This window comes from Monopterus albus, unplaced genomic scaffold (genome assembly GCF_001952655.1).
Source record: "Monopterus albus unplaced genomic scaffold, M_albus_1.0 scaffold192.1, whole genome shotgun sequence".
NCBI lineage: Eukaryota > Metazoa > Chordata > Actinopteri > Synbranchiformes > Synbranchidae > Monopterus > Monopterus albus.
The window spans coordinates 60190-79988 of record NW_018128072.1 but is presented as its reverse complement, the minus strand read 5'-3'; the positions used below and the strand labels follow the sequence as shown (position 1 = coordinate 79988).

At 42.2% G+C, this 19799-nt stretch overlaps 2 protein-coding genes across 2 annotated transcripts in view; both read right to left on the bottom strand.

Moving 5' to 3' along the window:
- adamtsl4 (ADAMTS-like 4) overlaps window positions 1-9395 on the bottom strand; it is a 46253-nt gene extending 36858 nt beyond the window's left edge. The window contains exon 1 of the mRNA XM_020617571.1: window positions 6781-9395. The gene's annotated coding sequence lies outside the window, so the exon portion shown is untranslated. The remainder of the gene's footprint in view (window positions 1-6780) is intronic.
- A 1622-nt stretch (window positions 9396-11017) lies between these two features.
- On the bottom strand, window positions 11018-19797 carry tars2 (threonyl-tRNA synthetase 2, mitochondrial; the record flags this gene model as incomplete). The annotated part of the gene is made up of 17 exons (XM_020617546.1): window positions 11018-11292; window positions 11385-11499; window positions 11628-11700; window positions 11809-11910; window positions 12491-12591; window positions 13722-13799; window positions 14243-14380; window positions 14746-14908; window positions 14985-15154; window positions 16089-16187; window positions 16270-16416; window positions 16856-16934; window positions 17042-17106; window positions 17958-18066; window positions 18946-19067; window positions 19441-19555; window positions 19637-19797. Coding segments are annotated over 17 exons (1980 nt in total), but the record flags the coding sequence as incomplete, so codon positions are not given.
- Between the last annotated feature and the right edge of the window lie 2 nt (window positions 19798-19799).

Genomic DNA, 19799 nt, shown 5'->3' with positions numbered 1-19799 from the left:
GGTGGGGGGCTTATTATAAACTAGTGTGACGTTTGGAAAACGGGGCCCAGGGGTGGTGACAGGAGACAAAATGAACAGATTACACAACACCCTCATTCTCACCCTCTCAAACACCATACATTTACTGACTCTCTAACCCTCTCTCTCTCTCACACACACACACACACTCCACTATGGGCCCTGACTAAGCTATGATAACTCTCACAGCAGTTTTCTTAGTTGCACAATCCAGCGTAAGAATGCTCCATTGTACTGGGTCACACTGATCAGTAGTAATGATCTACCCATTGTCGGAAGCAGCCCTGAGTTGGCAGCATCTGCAGCAGGGACACTTTTTGGGGAAGTCCAAAGCATTATGGGCTTACTACTGTGCCAAATCAAACACTAAATATTCTACCACAAAGTTATAGACACAATTTCAAGGTGGAAATGATTTTTTTTTTATCTTGCATGCATTAAATATGAGTGTTGACTTGTTAGCAGCATAAAACACTATAAACAAAGATGTTTAATTACAGTCAGACATGCCCCACCAATTTGGAGCTCAGACAAGCGCTCCTAAGAGACACACACTTAGCAGCAGAAATGATGAACCTGTGTGTGCGCCTGGTAATGTTCACAGTGTGGGGACTCTGTTTCCTCGTGGACCTTGAATTTTAGGGTGACAACTTGGTTTAAGGTTAGGAAATCAAATGTTAATCAACGTGAAGTCCCCCTGAGGAATGAAAACAAATGTGTGTCTGTGTGGCCTGTGCACTGTTTAATTTTGCGGTCTGATACAGATGTGCAAACTGGCTGATATCTTGTTTACACATTATTTATTTGGTTATTCCAGTGAATCGGTATGCTTCTCTAAGGCAGAACATTTCTGCCAAACGACCCACAAAGGACAGTGGGGGTACAGACTGACACAGACGATGGAAAGAAATATCATATGTTCTCCATGGGATAAATAGCTTTACTCATGTTTTGGGGAGTCTGATACACAAAAATGTCTTCTGCTGTAATGTCTTCCAGCATTTAAAAATAGATTTTTCCCCAAGTAAAAGTCATGCTTATCAAATAGACCTTTAGTTACATAAATAAAAACCAGCATTTATTGAGACTGACAGATTCAATAACACTGGGAGAGCAATGCTAGATGAACTTTTTACTTCCTTGTGATTTCTTTTGAAGTACTTTATGAATTTTGTTGAAGACATGAACCTATAAAAATCTGGTTATGAAAATTAAATGATTTGGATTCTTTGTTGTTTAAAAATAAATGTATGTGCTGCATTCTGGATCTGGTTTATATTAATTTGTGGTGTTTCTAAAGTCCTTTGGGTGCTCGGCCCAGCTGCAGAGTAACAAAGAAATAATAAATAAATGGCAGAGAAATAAAATATCATCTTCATCACAAAAAAACAAACAAACAAGTGAGGAGATACTGTATGAGATTTTGTGAAGAGTGAAGACTAGAATTATTGTTTCGCTCTATATGCCTCCACCAGCCAGTCGAATTCACAGGTATGGGACAGAAGTGAGGTCACTGACCTTGACCTTTGACCTTTTACCATCAAAAGCTAATCTGCTCATCCTTGCGTCCAAGTGGACATTTGTGCCAAATTTGAAGAAATTCCCTCAAGGTGCTCCTGAGATATCGCAGTCACAAGAATCATACAGACGTAGGCACAGACAACCTGAAAACGGCTGCAGTTATCTCTGCTGTGGAGGCAAAAAAATATTTGCTACTGATTCTTTGGGTGGGATCAGGGCCCATCTCATCAACATAACAGCACCTCTGGAGCTGGTAGGTCTTGTTCAAGGATACTTCTTGAACCTCCTTATTACCATCCCTCATCCTGCTGCCTCAAGGCCGAGACGAGAGATGGTGGAAATGTGAAAGAGAGACTGAGTGGGAAGGGAGAGCAAGTACACACTGAGTTATGGTCTAACACATACTGACACACCCAGGGCTTGAGATGTCCCAGGGCTAGGCTTTTCCTGGACGGTGACAAAGACGAGTGACTTCAAAGCCTGCTGCGAGCCAGCAACTGACCACATTACAGCGTGGGCTTACGATTTGATCAGTCAAAATGTTAAAGGCGTACCAAGAACGAAAAGGGTAGATTCCAGAGGGTAGTGCACATACTAACAAATATGCAGTAGCTTAGGGTGTGTTTTGTGTGTGATTAGTGAAATGGATATCTCTGTACTTTTAAACAGTGTGTCTATCAGTAACTCCAATTAGCCAGAGGTCACTGCCATGGCCTCAGTGGCTCAGGACCACTTATAGCGTCTGCTCCCTCCCACTGTATCTCTCTTTCTCTTTCTGTGGCTGCCTGAGAAGCAATAACTTGTGCTAGGGCCTGCAGACACACATCGCCAACCACAGAACCTTGATTAGCAACATGTTTGTATCAACTAGCCGCCACAACACACACACATGGTGTGTTTGTGTGTGTGTGTGTGTGTGTCAAGGGAGGTCCATATGTAGCTGCAGACTTGTGTGATTTGTCTCGGATGGCTGATCTGAGTAATGGCACTGCAAATCAAAGTAGCAGGGCCCTGTGGGAGTGATAAATCGCTCAAAAAAAATTCTTGCATGTACACACACCCTGCCTCCAGAAAACACACACACCCCAGCCTCAGGCCGAGACACAATACACTCAAGACCCTTTTACTGGTAAAGTTAATTAGGTCTCCGGGTTTCTTTAGAGCAGCTGCAGGTCAGCGCTGGGTGTCAGACCACTACAGGCTGCCACCTGTGAAGGCAGCAGCAAGACAGTGACTTAAATAAGTCAGAGACAGCAGAGTAGTGTGAAAACCTGTCTAATGATTAGCACTAACCGTTTACAAACCATCACAGCTATGCAACACTTTACCATTAGATTTAAAATCACAATCTTTTCTACAACAGTGGCCTAAACAACAAAGATGCAAACATTTGAACAGTGTGAGCCTGTTTGTTACACTTGGTTTTTATCTTTCCTGGTTTAAGCTTTTTTTTTTTTGTCTTTTAACTTATTTGTTCTTGGATGTTTAAGCTTGTTTTTTGTTTAAAGGACAGGGGCTGTAAATTAGCCTTTAGCTACACACCCTATAGTGGACTGAGTATGACAATGTTTAGCTGCATGTGTCCCTGCAAAAATCAAAAATAAAATAAAAATGTAGCACTGTTCCACTAATGATAACAGAGGAGCTCCATTCAAACCTGCTTCTCGAGAGAGAGAGAGAAAACTATTGGATACACTGTTGCTACATTTGGTACAATATTCATAGTGCCCCAAAGATGAATCCTAATGGCCTCTGTCACTGAACCTACCTCTGGTGCACCAGCAGGTCATATCTTTACTGGATTGGGTCCAGTTTCTGCAAAGACATTTATGGTGCCCAGAGGAATCCTGCTGACTTTGGCCATGCCTTGACTTTTCCAGTAGCACCACCTTGTCTTTTTGTGAAAGGTCTTAACATTTATGTTATTTATTGTCATGAACTGGCATTCATGGCCCCCAGGGGATGAAACCTAATGCCTCTGGTGGTCCCCTGATGTCTTGTCTAGTCAATGCATCCAAATGTTTCCAATATACGCTGGACTAATCTAGACAGTTTGGTTGGACTCTTATGGCAGTAGCATGCTTCTCCAGACTGCTTGTAGGCAAAACGTGAGCATAGATAGGACAGCTATTTGTTTTATACTTGTATGCACGGCTGTAAGTTATGTTTTCTTCCTCTGTTTCAAATCTGCCTCTCAACAGGAGTTTATTGAATCAAGCAGCTTGCTTGATAGAGGTCCACATGGAGTGTTCTTGGCAGAAGTGAGCGTCACCTCCTCTACAAGCCTCTGGGGCTGACAAGTTAATCAAGACACTGTTCTCTGCTTGTGTGTGTAAAGATGTTTACATGCAACTTGGCAGAAACTTAATTCCTGCATTAGTCTTGTGGAGAAACTACAGCTCACAGTAGAAATGGTGTGTACACCTGTAAAATCACTCTACTACACACATTCTGCAGTCAGGGCCTCAAACATGCATCGCCTGCCTGGGTACTCAATAGCACTGGGGTCGCAGTAAAATCACATTTTGTTTGAAATGGGTTTGTGGCTAGTCTTTTTTTGTTTGTTTTCCGTGTAGACTGGTTTTGGAAATGTGGTAGCACATATGAACATTTCATTCAAGTCTTTAAGCACATACCCTCATGAGTGTATTCACACTTCACCTGTGCATGTTTGCAGATGCAAAAATATGTTCCAGGCTTAAGGCAGTAGCATGCAGTTCAACATAAAGTGCATGTAGATGATAGAGATTAATTTGTGCAGTGTGAAATCCAAACTGATCTCTGTGTAGGCACCTAACACAGCGGTGAGGAGAAGGACAGGCCAGGGAATAACAGTACTAGCAGCCTGAGAAGCCTGGAGAAGAGTAGACAGAGAGACAGTGAGTGAATAACAGGGGCACAAAGGCAGTGAAAAGAAAAGAAGAAGCTGAAAGAGGATGAAAGGGAATGTGAGAGAAAGAGGTAATGGCAGATTAGACGGGAACTGAGCAAGTGTAAAGGAGAGTGAAACAGAAAAAAGGCAGGATGGAGTCAATATTTGCTCCATTCCACCAATCCTGTATTCAGGGCCCGGATCAAAGCAGGGCCGTGCATGCTCTGAGGAGGGCGCAGAGAGCCAGCTGTCATCTTTACAGTCTGCTCTGGAGGCGGCTCAGAGCACCAAGTGAGATATTTTTCAATCACTGCATTTCAGTTTAAATTCAATCCCTGAGAAGTTATAAGCTGTAAGCACAGAGAAATAGGAGCCACTGAAGAACCTCCGGTGGAAAACTACTGTGAAAGAGAATAAAGAGAAAATAGAAACTGGGGGTTCAAAAGGGGTAAAACAGGGAGACAAGATAATCGATGGGTGGAGCGCTCCAATGAGGAGTTAGTTATCAATGGTGGAGCAAGGACGAGTGGACAGAGAGGTCAGCTCAGTCGGACTGAATGGCTGACGAAACGTCTGAAAATAACCTTGTTCCAATTATTCACACAAAGAACAATCGTTGACCATTCAGACCAGACACATAACAACAAGCTTTATGTCAGTATGGACTGGCACAGATCAGCCACGTTTGGCACAAGACTCACTGGGCCACAAGCGCTAGAGCAGGACTACGCAGCTGGGTAGTAAGTGCTTCGGTATGTTTATGGTCGGTTGGTTATACACTACGGTGCATTATCTCGCTACGTTTCAGTTAAGTGCTGCTGCTGATTATGAATTCCTGTGCTGTTCATTCATTAAGATCCTGGTGAGTGACAGCCATCGTTAATGTGTTATTACTTTTATGTTACTCTGTTGTAAAAAAACAAACAATATAATAATAAAATAAAAATTTTATATATGTAGCACTTTTCAAAGTTAAACAGTATTGGGAAAATGTATATGTTGACATAATGAGGGGCAAAGCTCACAAAGACCATTAATGTCAAAGTCCATAAATTGCATTATTATCCTTTCATCCATCAACAGGTTTCAATACATTTGATTTTCACTACAAATGTTAAGCTGCTGGTGGTGTAAAGAAGAAAACAGTAGGCTTCATTCTCTGGGAACCACCAGCATCTGTGGCTTCATGGTATTGCACTGAATAGTTTATGCGTTACACTTAAAATCACATATATCACCCCCACTGTGGCACTAAAGGAAAAGTCAGTAGGAGTCATCCTCTGGGGGCCGTGAATGTCTGTACATTTCTCAGCAGTCCATTTAAAAGTTGTCGAAATATTTCATTCTGGTCCAAAGTGGTGGAGTTTGGCTGAGACTGCAGCAGACCAGCACTACACATGTTCAGTGAGCCCCAGCCATGTGTTGTCTAGGGGGCCTAAACAACAGAGGCGCTAGACTGGATAATAATGCAGGACTCAGAGAGAGAGAGATCTCTGTGAGTTCAGTTAATACTGTGCCTGAACAGCCCATATTCCCACACAAATTTGTATTTGATCAAATTAACACCTAAACAAAACAAGGTGAAATCAGGGAGCGCAGGGCCCCTGACCATTTGGAGCCTCGAGGCAGCAGTCTGCCTCACTTTAGCTGTAATCTAACCTCAACAGCAGCATCTCTCCCTAAATATGATCTGAGGTCTGTACGCTATAACGAACTTTGTTGGAAAATAAATATGATGAACCTCATGTGTGCAAAAAGGAAAAAATGTTTAAAGGAATAATTCACTTTTTTTTACCAGTTGATGTTAGTCTCAAACACCAAGGTGTCATTTTGACATTTTGGTTCTTGGATGCAACAGAGAGCTTCAAGCTGATTTTTTACCTTTGGACAGAGTCAGGCTAACTGTGTCCCCGTTTCCAGTATTTGTGCCACGCTAAGCTAACCAGCTGTTGCTTCATATTTAATGGTCATATATGGAAGTGGTTTCAATCTACTTATCTAAATTTCATCAAGAAAGCCAATAAGCAAAAATAAATAAGCAGCCTTCTTATGTATCTATGTGTTCAAACATGATGGGCTCCAACTTTATTTTTTGTATCTAGAATATGTCATGAACATACATGAAGTGCAAAATATGCACATAGAAACAGCTGGATAAGCTGGTTTAACAAAACTCCAAATACACTCTCACATATTTAAGTTTAAAGATGCTGAAAATAAGTAATTATACCTCGACCATACACAGAGACAGAGAAATAGCAGAGTTTCCTGATAAAACCCTGCAACATTTCATGCATGCCCTAGACCAGATCAAAGATTTGGCCGTGCACTCCAACGCCCTTCCCTCCTTTAGCTCTAAATGAACTAACCAGTCCGTGTCTCCTTCCTGAAGCCAGGTTTAAGTTTCTCCAAAAAAAGCAGGAATCTTGAAACAGCATGAAGTCGCCTCCTCCTCCTCTTTCTCCTTAAGGCTTCACTATTTTCTGCAGTACACACAGAGTCAAGGAAAGGGAGGGAGAGTTTGTACATCACACACTGGACATACAGTACTAGGATGTGTAGATCTTACAGGGCTGAACTTCTCAATGAAAATCTTGTAAAAACTGTTTGATCCTGTGGAATCAATTATAGCTTTGGCACAGTTGGAAAAGAAGTGATGTTGTTTTTAATTACTTGATCTTGATCAGTGATAAATGACTGCAATTATTTTTAATTTTCTTTCACACTGAATGGTGTATTTTCTGTTACATAAACAAAAATAAATCACTTCTCACAGCAATTAGTTGTCAGATTTGAAAGGCTAACTAACATCTCAGAAGTCTGTTTTCTGTCAGTTTTTCTTTATAGCCCCTTGATTTCTAACTCTGCCCTGTTCTTGGGTTTTTTAAGTCCTGTAAGATTTGAGAAACACACCCAGCAGTGTGGGATATCAGAGCCTGGGCGTCTTCCACATGGGCTGGCACAAAGTCACACAAGCAAATTCAAAACTGATGCTAGCCTCCTCAGCCTTTTCTTTCTTCACTTCTCCTCATACAAATGCACACATTTAGCTGCTGCAGGAGGAGAATAGTATTGGTAAATATTTGTAAATTTACCAAGCAGTTGGTTTATTGCCATTGCTTACTAAACTGGCCCGAGAGTCAACATGACCTGTGACTTCTCCCCGAACCCATAAACTCCTCCCTCCTGAGAGCAATTCAACAGGTTGCCTAGAACAATAAGCCCAGTGCCTTTATAGACACAGACTTTAGACTGAAGAGAGACCGTTTTATCTGGCCTCTCATTGCTCCCTCTTCTCTTTAGGACTCTGATCAGAACAGGGTAGAAAATCAGGTCAGCAGTGTATTGAGCATTGCAGACATACCTAGGAGCAGACTGAAGCCTGGCTGACACTGTACACTACTGTGCTGAGTTATCTGAGTGTCTTATGCAAGGGCAACTTCCCCAGCACAGTCGACAGCTCGGCGTGAGTGTGTGCAAGCAGGAGCATCCATTACTTTTAAATAAATCTAAAGCCAAGCACACATCTAAATGAAAGAAGCAAAGTGCACAACGTTGGATTAGAGCAGAGACTGGCTGACGGGTGAGGAGGGAGGCCAGATCAAATAATGAGCAACATGCCCAGAAACTCTTTTTGGAGAGTTGGGACTGAGCTGAGCAGTTATTGGACACAGAAGAGTGAGAGAGAGAGAGAAAGACAGAGAGGGAGACACAGTGCGGGTGGGCTGAGGTTTGGGGCTTGAAGTAAAATATTTCCTGGAAATTTATTCTGCTGTCTCACATTGACAAGAAAGTTGTTTTTTCTTTTGATTGTTGCTCGGCCCAGTACACAAGCAACTGAATCCCCACCCTGCTGCACTAGGCCGGGCTGTGTTCTTATTAATGCAATAATGCTGCCCTTCTGTATATGTGCACGATAAACATCTACCCCTGGCACACCTGTCCATCTAGTGATATTCCCTCAGGTGGTAATTTACAAGGCCTTATCCAAACATTACTGACTTAAACACACAAAGGAATGGGCAAATACTGGAGGTAGAAAGAGTACCTTATTACTGCAAGTATGTTAGAGAGTTCAAATCGGTGTGTGTTTAAAAGAGGTCACTGGAGGGTCTTGACCACAGGGTCCCTGTCACTGTTTGGCATTAAGCCTCACAGATCTTGTTTTCAGTGGCTACACTTTCTCAGACTGCCTTGGCAAGTGTTCACATTTCTCTCCTCTTTGCTCACATTCTCTCTTTTATTTCTTGCCCCCACTCTAAAACACACGCAAACATGAGCACAAGGCGCACACACACACAAACAGAGGAGTTATTTATAACAGGGTGGAAGGGAAAGGCAGCCTGGCCTCACAAGGCCTATTTTGGGAGGTTCAGCCTTCAATCCGTCAGGTTGACAGGTTCTCAGTGATACCAGGAGAACAATACAAAGCAGTCTGTTTATCTTCCTCCAGCCAGCCTGCGAGGCTCTGCCTCCCTGCCTGGGTCATAGTCACCCTGCCTCCCCTTGACTTCCAGGATGACAGCAATCTCAAAGTCACTTTACAACCACTACTGGGCTCCCAAAAAGCTTCTCCATTAGGAAGCATTTTCTCTAAGCAATGCTCTGCTGCCACTGTTTGTCATTGTCGTTTAGACTTAAAGCTCTTAAGGTATTATTTATACTTAAAGGTATTATTAGAAGGTTACATTTAAAAAAAAAAAAAACTATTGGATGCCCATTCTAGGATATTCAGGTGTACCATCCCTTAGTAATAGGCCTAGGATGGGGGTCCTCCCATGATGCTTTTTATTTTTCTATGCCCCCTCTCGATGCCATTAAAACTGCATCTCCTCTGGGCTGTAGATTGTCCTCTCTCTCTCCCTGTAGTTTTCTCCAGCACTCTACGTTTCTGATGAGTCGTCAGATGCCACATTAACCTGTGTTTATTTGTTGTGTCCCAATGCTTTTCTTTCTTTTCTCTCACCTCTGTCCATTCACCCCAACCAGTTGAGGCAGACGGCCGCCCACCAAGAGGTGTCGGAGGTTTCTTCCTTTAAAGGGAGATTTTCCTCTCCACTGTTGCCAAGTCCTTGCTCAAGGGGGATTTGTTGGGTTTTCTTTATAATACTTTAAGACCCTATTATGTAAAGTGCCCTGAGATGGCTGCTGCTGTGAATTGGCACAATACAAACTCAGCTAATCTCAGTTAACAACCCAGCATCATCTGACTCCAATTCAAATGCTGCCAAATCCTGATCATCTGTTCCCAACTGCGCCCTGTCCACGTTGAAGCGGTGAGGAAAAACAGGGCAAAAAACACAAAAATATATATTTCTCATGTGAAATAACCAGAACTGTTGTACATGTACACACCCCTGACCCTATCTCAGTAAGAAGCTGATTGGGAACATACTTTTCCTGGCCCTCAACTTTAATCGATGGACAGCGCCCTATGGTTTTCCCATGAGGACTGGGTCATTGGTCTTATGTGACTGACTCCAAATAGCCATTCATACCATGTCTCACTAAATAAAATGCTTTTGTGACTGCCCCCACAGCAACTCTTTCTTAGTAAACCCCTTTGGCTAAAAATAATTTCCGATGAACTCTGTGTGACTCCACCAGTAAAATGAAAGACTGTTTTGTGTGTGGGGGTGGGTATGGACTCACAGAGAAGAAGGTGGAAGTGCAGCAGGGAAGAAAGTTAGGAGGAGCCTGATACTGTTATCTGTTAAGTCAAGATTTCATGAGTGTCTACTGGAGCTAATGGTCTATGTCATCAACTACTGCGCAATGTTGGCTGGTGCTGTCTCATATGTATTTCATCTACATATTTTGCACAACCTCTAAAGTGAGAGCACAGGACTGTGAAAGGGCAACCACAAACATCGATATAGTATATCTGTTCAACTACTAAATCTATGGTTTGGATTTACTTTCAGCTGTATCTGGGTTTGACCCGAGGCGACTGGAGTCCAGCTAACGGCAGAAGGTTTTTTCCATGAACCTGCCTCCCCTTTCATCTCTGGTCCACTGAATCATCTCCAGTAGAATGAAACACAGAGCCCACTCCAGCTGTTTCACAAATGGCTTTGTTGAAGCACTTGTTTTGTATCCAGTTGACAAAAGTTTATTCTTGTCAGTCATTACCTCCCTTGCCCTGTTGCCCTCTTTCTCGTGGTTGTGACTGATGTCTTTTCCATCCTGCTGCCCTCTCTCAATTAAAAAGGAAAAACTTCCAATCCTTTTGACCTTAACCTTGGCTCGGCAATTTCCACTAAACACAAGCGAAAGCACAGCCCCGACACTGCTGCAGCCTCTCCTATTTTAGTCAAATCCCCCTCCTATCCTCCCATTCTTCCATTCTTTTAAAGGTATGCCTGGCTTGCTATGCTGATATCATGACACAGAGTTGCACAAGCGGGAGGTCTGCATATTGAACGGCTTTTAGTGAACAAATTACATCTGTAGCCGAGTCTTGTTATTAGACCGAGAGCCATCTTAGAAAGGCCTTCTGTGCTGTTTAGGACAGATTTATCAGTGAGTGTCATTAATGGACAAATCAACAATGAGTGGAGAACATGTGTGTGTGTGTGTGTATATATATATATATATGTATACACATACACACATATACACACACACTATTTTATTACACATTTCAGCAGCCACGCCTTCAGAGAAAGCTAAAGTTTAACAGCTTGAGCATGTACAAACAGTTCCATCAGTCACTCAGTGTTTTTTGGACATTTTCCATCAGAACTCATCTAGGTTGCTCCTCGTGTCTCGTAGCTGTGTGAGGGATGTCAGCACCTCCTCTGTCGGCCTCCTCCCCAGCTGTTTACCCCCTCTGCTCCTCACACTCACTGTTCCACTTTCACTCTCCTTGTCCCCCACCACTGGACAGAAACATCAAATAATTAATGAGGAGTAAATAAAAAAAGGTTTCAGGGTTTAATATATTTGGCAGTTATTAATTATTCATCTTTACCAAACATGTAATTGTACTGGGCCAGCTGGGCAGAGCGAATCTTCTTATTTAAGGTTGCTCCCTGATCATCATTCAAATCTACCATGAAACCAGCTTCATGGAACTGTCGAACCACCTTAACAGAAGAGAGGGACGCTTCTTTTTAAGACCGCATCTGTATTGTACTTCACTTTAATAAGCAAATAAATAATGATGCGGAAAAAAATAGTCAAGGATGTCTACTGATGTCCACCATAGACCGACCTGTTTGGCGTATGACTCACTGCTGCCCCCCACAGGAATAACCATGACCTGTGCTGGGGACAACCAAAGTGGCCTGGATGAGGTAAAGAAAGAGGTGATGGGTTAGGGTGAAGCTTACACCTTCAATATCCTAAGAGCCTCATAAAACACCTCTGATCTTAAGTGATAATTAACATCTCACCATTTCCCTCCATAGTTTTCAGCCAGTATGGCGATCATTCTCTCCAGTGATCCCAGCACTGCTCTGTGGATCATCACTGGTCTGTGAAACCGCCCGTCTTGCCTGAGAAAACAGTTAATATAATAACTATTGGGTCATGGTGCAATGTTGTGAATCAATAAGCAGGAAATATTGTTATTTGAGCTTTGCATCAATGTAGTGAAGCACCTTAAAGTATGTGCAGGAATAACTACAAACAGGCCTCCCTGTCTGGCTGTTTTATTCATGTTTTCGCAGTTGCTTTCCCAGAAAACATACTATATCATGGTATACAATACATTGATACCCCGATATCAAATGGCATATAACGTGATAGCTTTATCAGTACCTCGGTGATCAACAGCACTCTGATTAATTAGACAATGAGGGGAGTAGGGCAGATGACTATGAGATGCGAGGAGGCTTAACGCACAAACAAGGAGCATGCTGGCCTGACAGGATAAATTCAATAAAGGCCAAATCTTACATGATTAAATTAGGTCCACGTGAAGTCAGATTTGTGGCTTTTTAACTCGAGTAATCCCCTGAGCGATTACAGGACTACATGAGGTCTATCAAACAGACACGCACACGGTACTAAAGTGCAGGCTGCAGACGTAGCAGTATTTGAAAAGACCAAGCCAGATATTTATAATCAACTCACCCGACATATTGAAGATCAAATCTGATAGGCAGCTGGAAGTCCAACTGGATTGTGGCACACTGATGTTGCCTGCCAATTGCATCTTTGATCTGGATGTCGATCTGCGATGAAATATGCAGGAGTGAGTTGGCATTGAACTTCACTTCTTTTGTGCAGCCAAGATCTACAAATCAGAGTTCAGCGATGCTATATTTTTCTAGCAGAAATTGTTACAAATGGATTTCCAAGAGAAGCTGGTCTAGCTAACTGTGGCAAACACACCCTAGGTAGATGGCTTTAAGTAATGTTTGTTTGTTTCATGGATCATGTTCTGACCCCACCCTGACTTGACCTACCTCCATTCCCTGCACCTCCACATGAGCTTGATCATGTAATGTCTGCCTGAAGCTGACTTCCTCTTGATGTTTACTGACTTTTTACACATGCAAACATGAACATGAAACTGACCCAAAAAAAGCCTAGGTCACTATAAAGTTGTGCTGTTTACAGGTTTTATACAAAAATGTGGGGAGCTCCAGTACCAAAGAGAAGTTTGGAAACATCTTGTCATTTAGCATCTTTTCTTTGTTTCTGAAATAACATAATGAATTGTAGTAAGCCAAAAAATGTCAAAGCAAAAATATGTTTCATATTCTTCAAAGTGGCCGCCTTTGATTTGATAACACATTTACACAATCTCTCAACTAGTTACACTGTTTATATACTTTATAAACCACAATTACTTTTGCATTTTTAAGGTGGTTCGAGTGGTCTCCGTGGATCCAGAAGCTAAACAAATATGCTTCTGTCACCGACTAGTCTGTGGCACAACACCAATAAACTGGTCGTAGAATAATGAGTTACATAAAGAAAAGGGTGGAAAATTAGACTAAAGAGTATCAATACACTGTTTTAGAGTAGTATTTAGGGAAATATTCTTATTTGATTTTTTTTAAATAAAGGCTGGCTGAGAAGATGGATACCACCGTTATTATATCTGTATGATAATTATGAAGCTACACACAGGAGAACGTTAACCTGGCTATGTTCAGAGGTAAAGAAATCCAGCACCTTAAAAGCTCACTAATGAACACGTTATGTAAAGTAACTTTCAGCCTAAAGGACGACATTAAACATGAATAAAGTGAGTGGAAGAACAACGTAGTTCTGGCTGCAGATACTGTGATAAACAATATTTTCTCTTGTGAGCGGGAATCATTTTCCTTAGCAGTATGTGGCTCTTCCCACTGACCTTTGGTCCATAGAAGGCGCCATCTCCTGGGTTCAACTCCCATCGTTCACCAAACCGCTGCAGACTTCTTTCCAACTGCTGCTCACACACACATCATAGAGCACAGCAAATTAAAAGGCATGGTAGAGAATGTAAGCACAGTAATGTACATTATGTTGGTCCTTCTGTGTGTGTGTTAAAGAGGTGTGGGAGCTTGGAACGATAACGTTCAATTGCACTAAATTGAATCATCTTAAATTGCTGCTGTGCCTGTTTGAAAGGTGTCCATGGGGATTTAGAGATGTACATCTACTCAGCTGCCCGACATGGAGCAGCCATCACTGGGAAAGTACCACTAACATTTGAATGGTTAAGCGGATATCTTTACACCATGTGCATTGTGTTTAGAGAATATTTTTTCTACAGCTGTAATTAACTGGGTCCAGCTTAGAGTGCATGCCCATTCAAACAGCTGGCCCTGTCTGAGACTGTCTCTGCATACCACAAGATAATAAAATGTGTATGAAAGTGTGTGTGTTTACCTGCTCAGCATGATCCCACTGTTCAGGCTCCCCCAGGCACGGAGTGGGACGTGTGGACAAAAGACAGTGGACAGAAAACCCAAACACTTGATATACGCTTTTCACAAAGTCCAAACATGCCATAATCTCTTCTTCCAGCTTGAAGGAAAGAATGGAAAAAAAAAGACGCAGTAATGTAAATAACATCTATGGACAGTTTAGACACTGATAAGAAAATTTAAAGGCCTGAGTGCTTCAGAGGTTGAATGAGTGTTTCAGAGGCACATGATTATCATGTGCCTATGATGTCTGTACATTAACATAACACATTAAACAATAAAGCCCCAGAGATGCACATTAGAGAGCATACTGTCTGAACAGGACAAAAACCTTCATTCATCCATGCTGAGGCCTCAGCCCATCTAATCACTGTACAGTTTCTATCCCAGTTACAGGACCTTAACAAGTATGCCATGGCCCTGAAAACGGAACTGCTACAAAATGACGGTATGTTTTATGTGCACCTGCTCAGGTGCGCAGAAGATATGAGCATCGTCCTGGCAAAACCTGCGAACACGAGTGAGCCCTCCTAGCACTCCGGAGAGTTCATTGCGATGAAGCGCCCCAAAGTCAGCCCATCGCAGAGGAAGCTCCCGCCACGAGCGTACACGCTGCTCAAACATAAGACTAAACACAAGAAGGCAAAGTCAGGCAGCGGTAAAACCTAAGTTACAAGAATATGGGCACGTGCGTGTGTGTTCACCAGTGTGCAGGACAGTTCATGGGTTTGAGAGCGTAGGTCTGAGAGCCCTCTGACGTCACAGTGAACATGTTCTCACTGTAGTGCTCCCAGTGGCCTGAGCGCTCCCATAATGCTGTGCTGTACAGAGTTGGGGTCACAACCTCAGTGAAGCCTCGCCTTCGGTATTCACTCTAAAATATGTGAGAAAGGGTGTGTGTGACGATGAGTGCCGGACAGAAGAGGTCAGACTGTCTCAACACTGTTACAATTCATGCAAATAAAAGTAACATCCTGACGACTGATATAAATATGCACAGCATATCCTCAGGACACAATTAACACCACACGTTAACACGTGCATGTTTGTGTGAATGAGAAGCTCATTATGTTTACATAGATGTTACTGCATCATTATCCAAATGAAGAAGATAATAGTTAAGTGATAAGTAACGACAATGTTAGCAGAATGTTTTATTACATAGACAGTAGCTCAGTGTGCGCGCGGTATTTCAGTTACATGAAAAGTGCTAACCAGGACCAAGTCTCAGTTTATTTAAAGTAGCTGCTGCTGCACTGTGGAAATGGACTGATTCCATATGACTGAGGCTACAGGTGAAAAGTTACTGTTTGGGGTGGCCAATCAAAATATAGTATTTTTAAATTTGTGCTACTTTTTGTAAACCAATGACAGATTTGTGTTTACACCCAAGGCAGGAGCCAGGACAGAGACTGAAACTGACACTGTAATAAAATGTGGAGGGAGTCAGCAATCAATGGGAATATGAATGGAATGTTTCTATAAATCTAGCCCTGCGATGGATTGGCGACCTGTCCAGGGTGTACCCCGCCTTCGCCCGATTGCCGGCCGGGATTGGCTCCGGCCCCACCCGTGACCCCGTTCAGGGACTAAGCGGTAGAAAATGAATGAATGAATGTTTCTATAAATCCAGTGATATTTAGAACACATGAGTTGTTAATCCAAAAAAGACAGAGGTATATTTGACAACTGAGCAATCAGCTGGGTTCAAACTCCTAATGCTTCTTGCTCTTATAAAACAGTCTTATATAGAACAAATATTAATGCAGATCATTTACATGTAAATCAGTGACTGAGTCTATGTTCACCTTAATGAAGTCTGTGAGAGTGCTGTAAATATAAGCTCCTTTAGGTAAAAAGAAGCAACTGCCTGGACTGACGTCACTGAAGAAGAACAGCTCCTGGTCCTGTGCAAAAACATGTACACAGGACATTTATGACCAGAAAATACTTCCTTCGACATTTGACTGAGTTTAGGTTTTGCCTTACCGTCCCGATGCGTCTGTGGTCCCTCCGCCTCACCTCCTCCTGCTGCCTCTCCCACTCATTTTTGTCCTCCTCTTCAGGAAAAGCAACACCAAACAGACGCATCAAACCTGACGACTCTTTCTGATTGGCCAGGGTCACGGGCGACAGCTGGGACCATTACAGAGAAAGAGAAAATAATAAGTGGATAAAGAGATGGTATAAGAGGGAGTGATGGGTGACAGCATGTCTGATGGACGGTTTGTTTATAGGAGCTCAGAACAGGAAACTGGACTCTGACAAACACAACATCCTGCTGCTGATATTTCCAGCCTGGCTGCCATGGAATCCCAGTCCTCCCAGTAAAAGTCTAGTATGGAAACTCCTCCCTCTCCCTGGATCATTAAAGACTAGGAAAATTCCATTTACCCAGCATGTGTCTCACAGAACAGACGGTGCCAAATGGGTCCAAATAAAACAGGTATAATATGAAACAGTGGCTTTAAAGGGACTGTCCTTTAATCTTTAAATTAAAGGGACAAAACAGCTACGCACAAGGCAGAAATAGTACATAGAAGAGAACAAACTATACAAACACACAAAAACACACCTGCAGCATCTTGAAGACCTTGAGGAGGCCAGTGTGTGGAAGGAGGGGGCCATTACAGACCCCCACACTGTCTCCATACCTGAGTCACAAAGAAAGGATAAAACAGGGTTAATCTTTTGATGAGAGTTTAGAAGACACTCGCAGGAAAGTCAACATCGCTTACTGTGTGTGTGTATCAAGACATGCCTGTATACTGTGATGACAGGGCCGTTCATCTGCTCCTCAGCAAGCTGCAGTCTCAGTCTGCTGTTCTGTATGAAGAACATCCACATCACAACACACACAATATGGGCAGCAGGACAATGAGGATGGGCCCGACCTCAGCAAGCAAACAGTGTAAAACGTTTCAACAAAGCAGCAGCCACTCCTATGCAGCAAGTATTATCACTGCTGCTCACGTGATCACAGCAGGACATGAGGGTCTGTCAAAATATATGACATCTGAACTCCAATATTCTGTTAAGTCTTAGGTCCTGTGTGATTTACAAAAACAATTACACTTGGGCAGAAGTCATTCAACAGCCCTGCATGAGAACTGATAGGCTAAGCAATTATATAAAAACAAAAAAGCAGTGTTAGCAAAGTGAAAACAATATTTTCTCATCAGTTACTTCTTGGAATAAATTGTTTTTATTGCAGGTATTTGATATGTTATTGCTGGAGAAGCACTGGTATAATTAATAATAATAATAGTCAAGACTGCAATCAGTTTAGTTTTACCAGTCCCAGAGACCTGATACGGGACTTTTTTCTCAGCAGACATACTGATGTGTCATTATAGGAAAAGCACAGGTGTCAATAATAACATTGGCGATGTCTCTGTTTAAATGTCCCAGTAAGCTATGATAGTGAACCACCGCAGACAAAACCAGGAACCTGAAACTGAAGCTGCTAAATTAATTCAGACATAATTTATGGTGTTATTTACACCTGTGGTTTTCCTACTGTGACATGCTAAAATGTCTGGCTCTGTGAATAGCTTACAACGCTAAATCAAACTGACAAATCATCACCTATACTGTTCCTGCAGTGAGAACTAAAATTGTTGGCTGTGAAATGTCATCTCTGGATTGTCTGGACACAGAGAGGGTGTGGTACTGACCTGGAAGAGCTCTCGGACCTCTTCTGTATTCAGCTCAAGTCTGGATAGAGGAAGTTTGAGGGCTGCCATCTCCTTACATCTATCTTCTACATCATTCAGTGATGGGGCACTGCAGGTAGAGACAGATTCAGGTAAAACATCCAGAGCTGTCTTGCTTCCAGTGTGTTTTACCCAATAAGAGTGGTTGAGGTTTAGATCAGGGGTTTTCAACTGATTGTGACCCGGGGACCACCATTCCGACTAAGAAGTAATGTGAGGACCACTGTTGTGGAGTGGATAGACTAGAGGGGGCACACCTTGGCTTTTCTAAATTTTATGGATTTGTATGAATTTGATTATTTACAAACAATCAGTAACACACAGAAATAAGTTTTTTTAAAAGAAATCCTACATTGACATTACTGAATGCATAATGAAGGATCACCTGCAATGCCGTTGTGGACCATCAGGGGGCTGTAGACCACTGGTTGAAAAAACTGATGGAAATTTTAAAGCAGCAGAAAATAATGTAAAAATAAAAATGTAACCCTTCTGCTGAGTAAAAGCATAAGTACAAAAGGAAATTCAAAAAATTAGAATGTATTAAACATGAGGACAATTCTTTTAGTATTCCTGACTAAAGTGAAGGTCACTGTCTCAAAGAAAATGTTTGCATGATTTTCTATTCAGTGATTTAACGTGTCTGGAGATATTTTAACATTTAATAGGAATTTCTGTTTTTGTTCAAATGCAGTGGTATTAAATTGTCTCTACGCACTTGTGACTTTCACCTGTTTTCCAGACTGAATGGTTCAGTCCACTTCATTCCCTAAAAACAGTTCTCAGGAATGGCAGAAAACTTCAGTTCCATGAGTGCAGTCTCACAGAACTTTCTGATTGATTGAAGGATCCTAAAGTCACTGATCGTCTAGAAATTAGTATACAAGAGCTAACACTACAACCAGAGATAAAGTGGTTAATTGTGCTTCATCAGAAATGGTCACATTACCTGTGGTTAAGCAGATGGTCACAGTAAAACCCGAGCTCTGATGCTCCTTCTCTGCACACCTTGGCACCAAACGCCTCCTCCAACACCCTGCCGAGGACACACGCAGCTGTCTTCCATGATACCTGTAAAAAAAGAATATAGGCAATGTGAAGTAAAGGAATCTAAGGAGTAATGTCAAAATGTGCTTTTGGAAGGGAGAAAAGTCCCTTACTGTGCTAAGTGGCCTAGAAATATTTAAGCAGCACCTGTGGTAATGGCTACTTTGCAATTGCTTGTCAGTACTCCTTTAACTTCCTCCTTTGGCCAAAAGACTTGAAAATACTCTCATTCCACAGGCTACAATTAAGATATCATGCTAACCTTCTGGTGTTTGTTGCCACTAAAGTCACATACAGTGGGTACAGAAAGTATTCAGACCCATCAGACCATCTTAAAAAGGCACATTTCACAATCTGAAGGAACTTAAACAGAGTGTTAAAAGACAGGTCCAATTACCTGTTTTCCCTCAAGCGTGTCAAACCCCAGAAGTTGTAAGTCACAATCTGCCTCTAGGGGTCGCCCCAGTTCCCACAGCTCACCGTTCACCTTACTCACCAGTGCTCCCTTCACCCTGAAATAACACATGCAATAATACTGTTATATAACTAAAGTTAAAGTAAACCAAACTTTTATGCATGCATTATGTATTTACCGGACACTCTGAGCAACAGAGAGAGGAGTGGTGACACCAGCTCTTCCTTTCACTGTCCGGCCGTCAAAGAGTTGGATACTGAGGGGCTTTTCTGAAGCTTCAACTCTCTTCAAACGGTCCTTTTTCTCCCACAGGAACTCAAAGACTTGCAGTCGCTCAGATA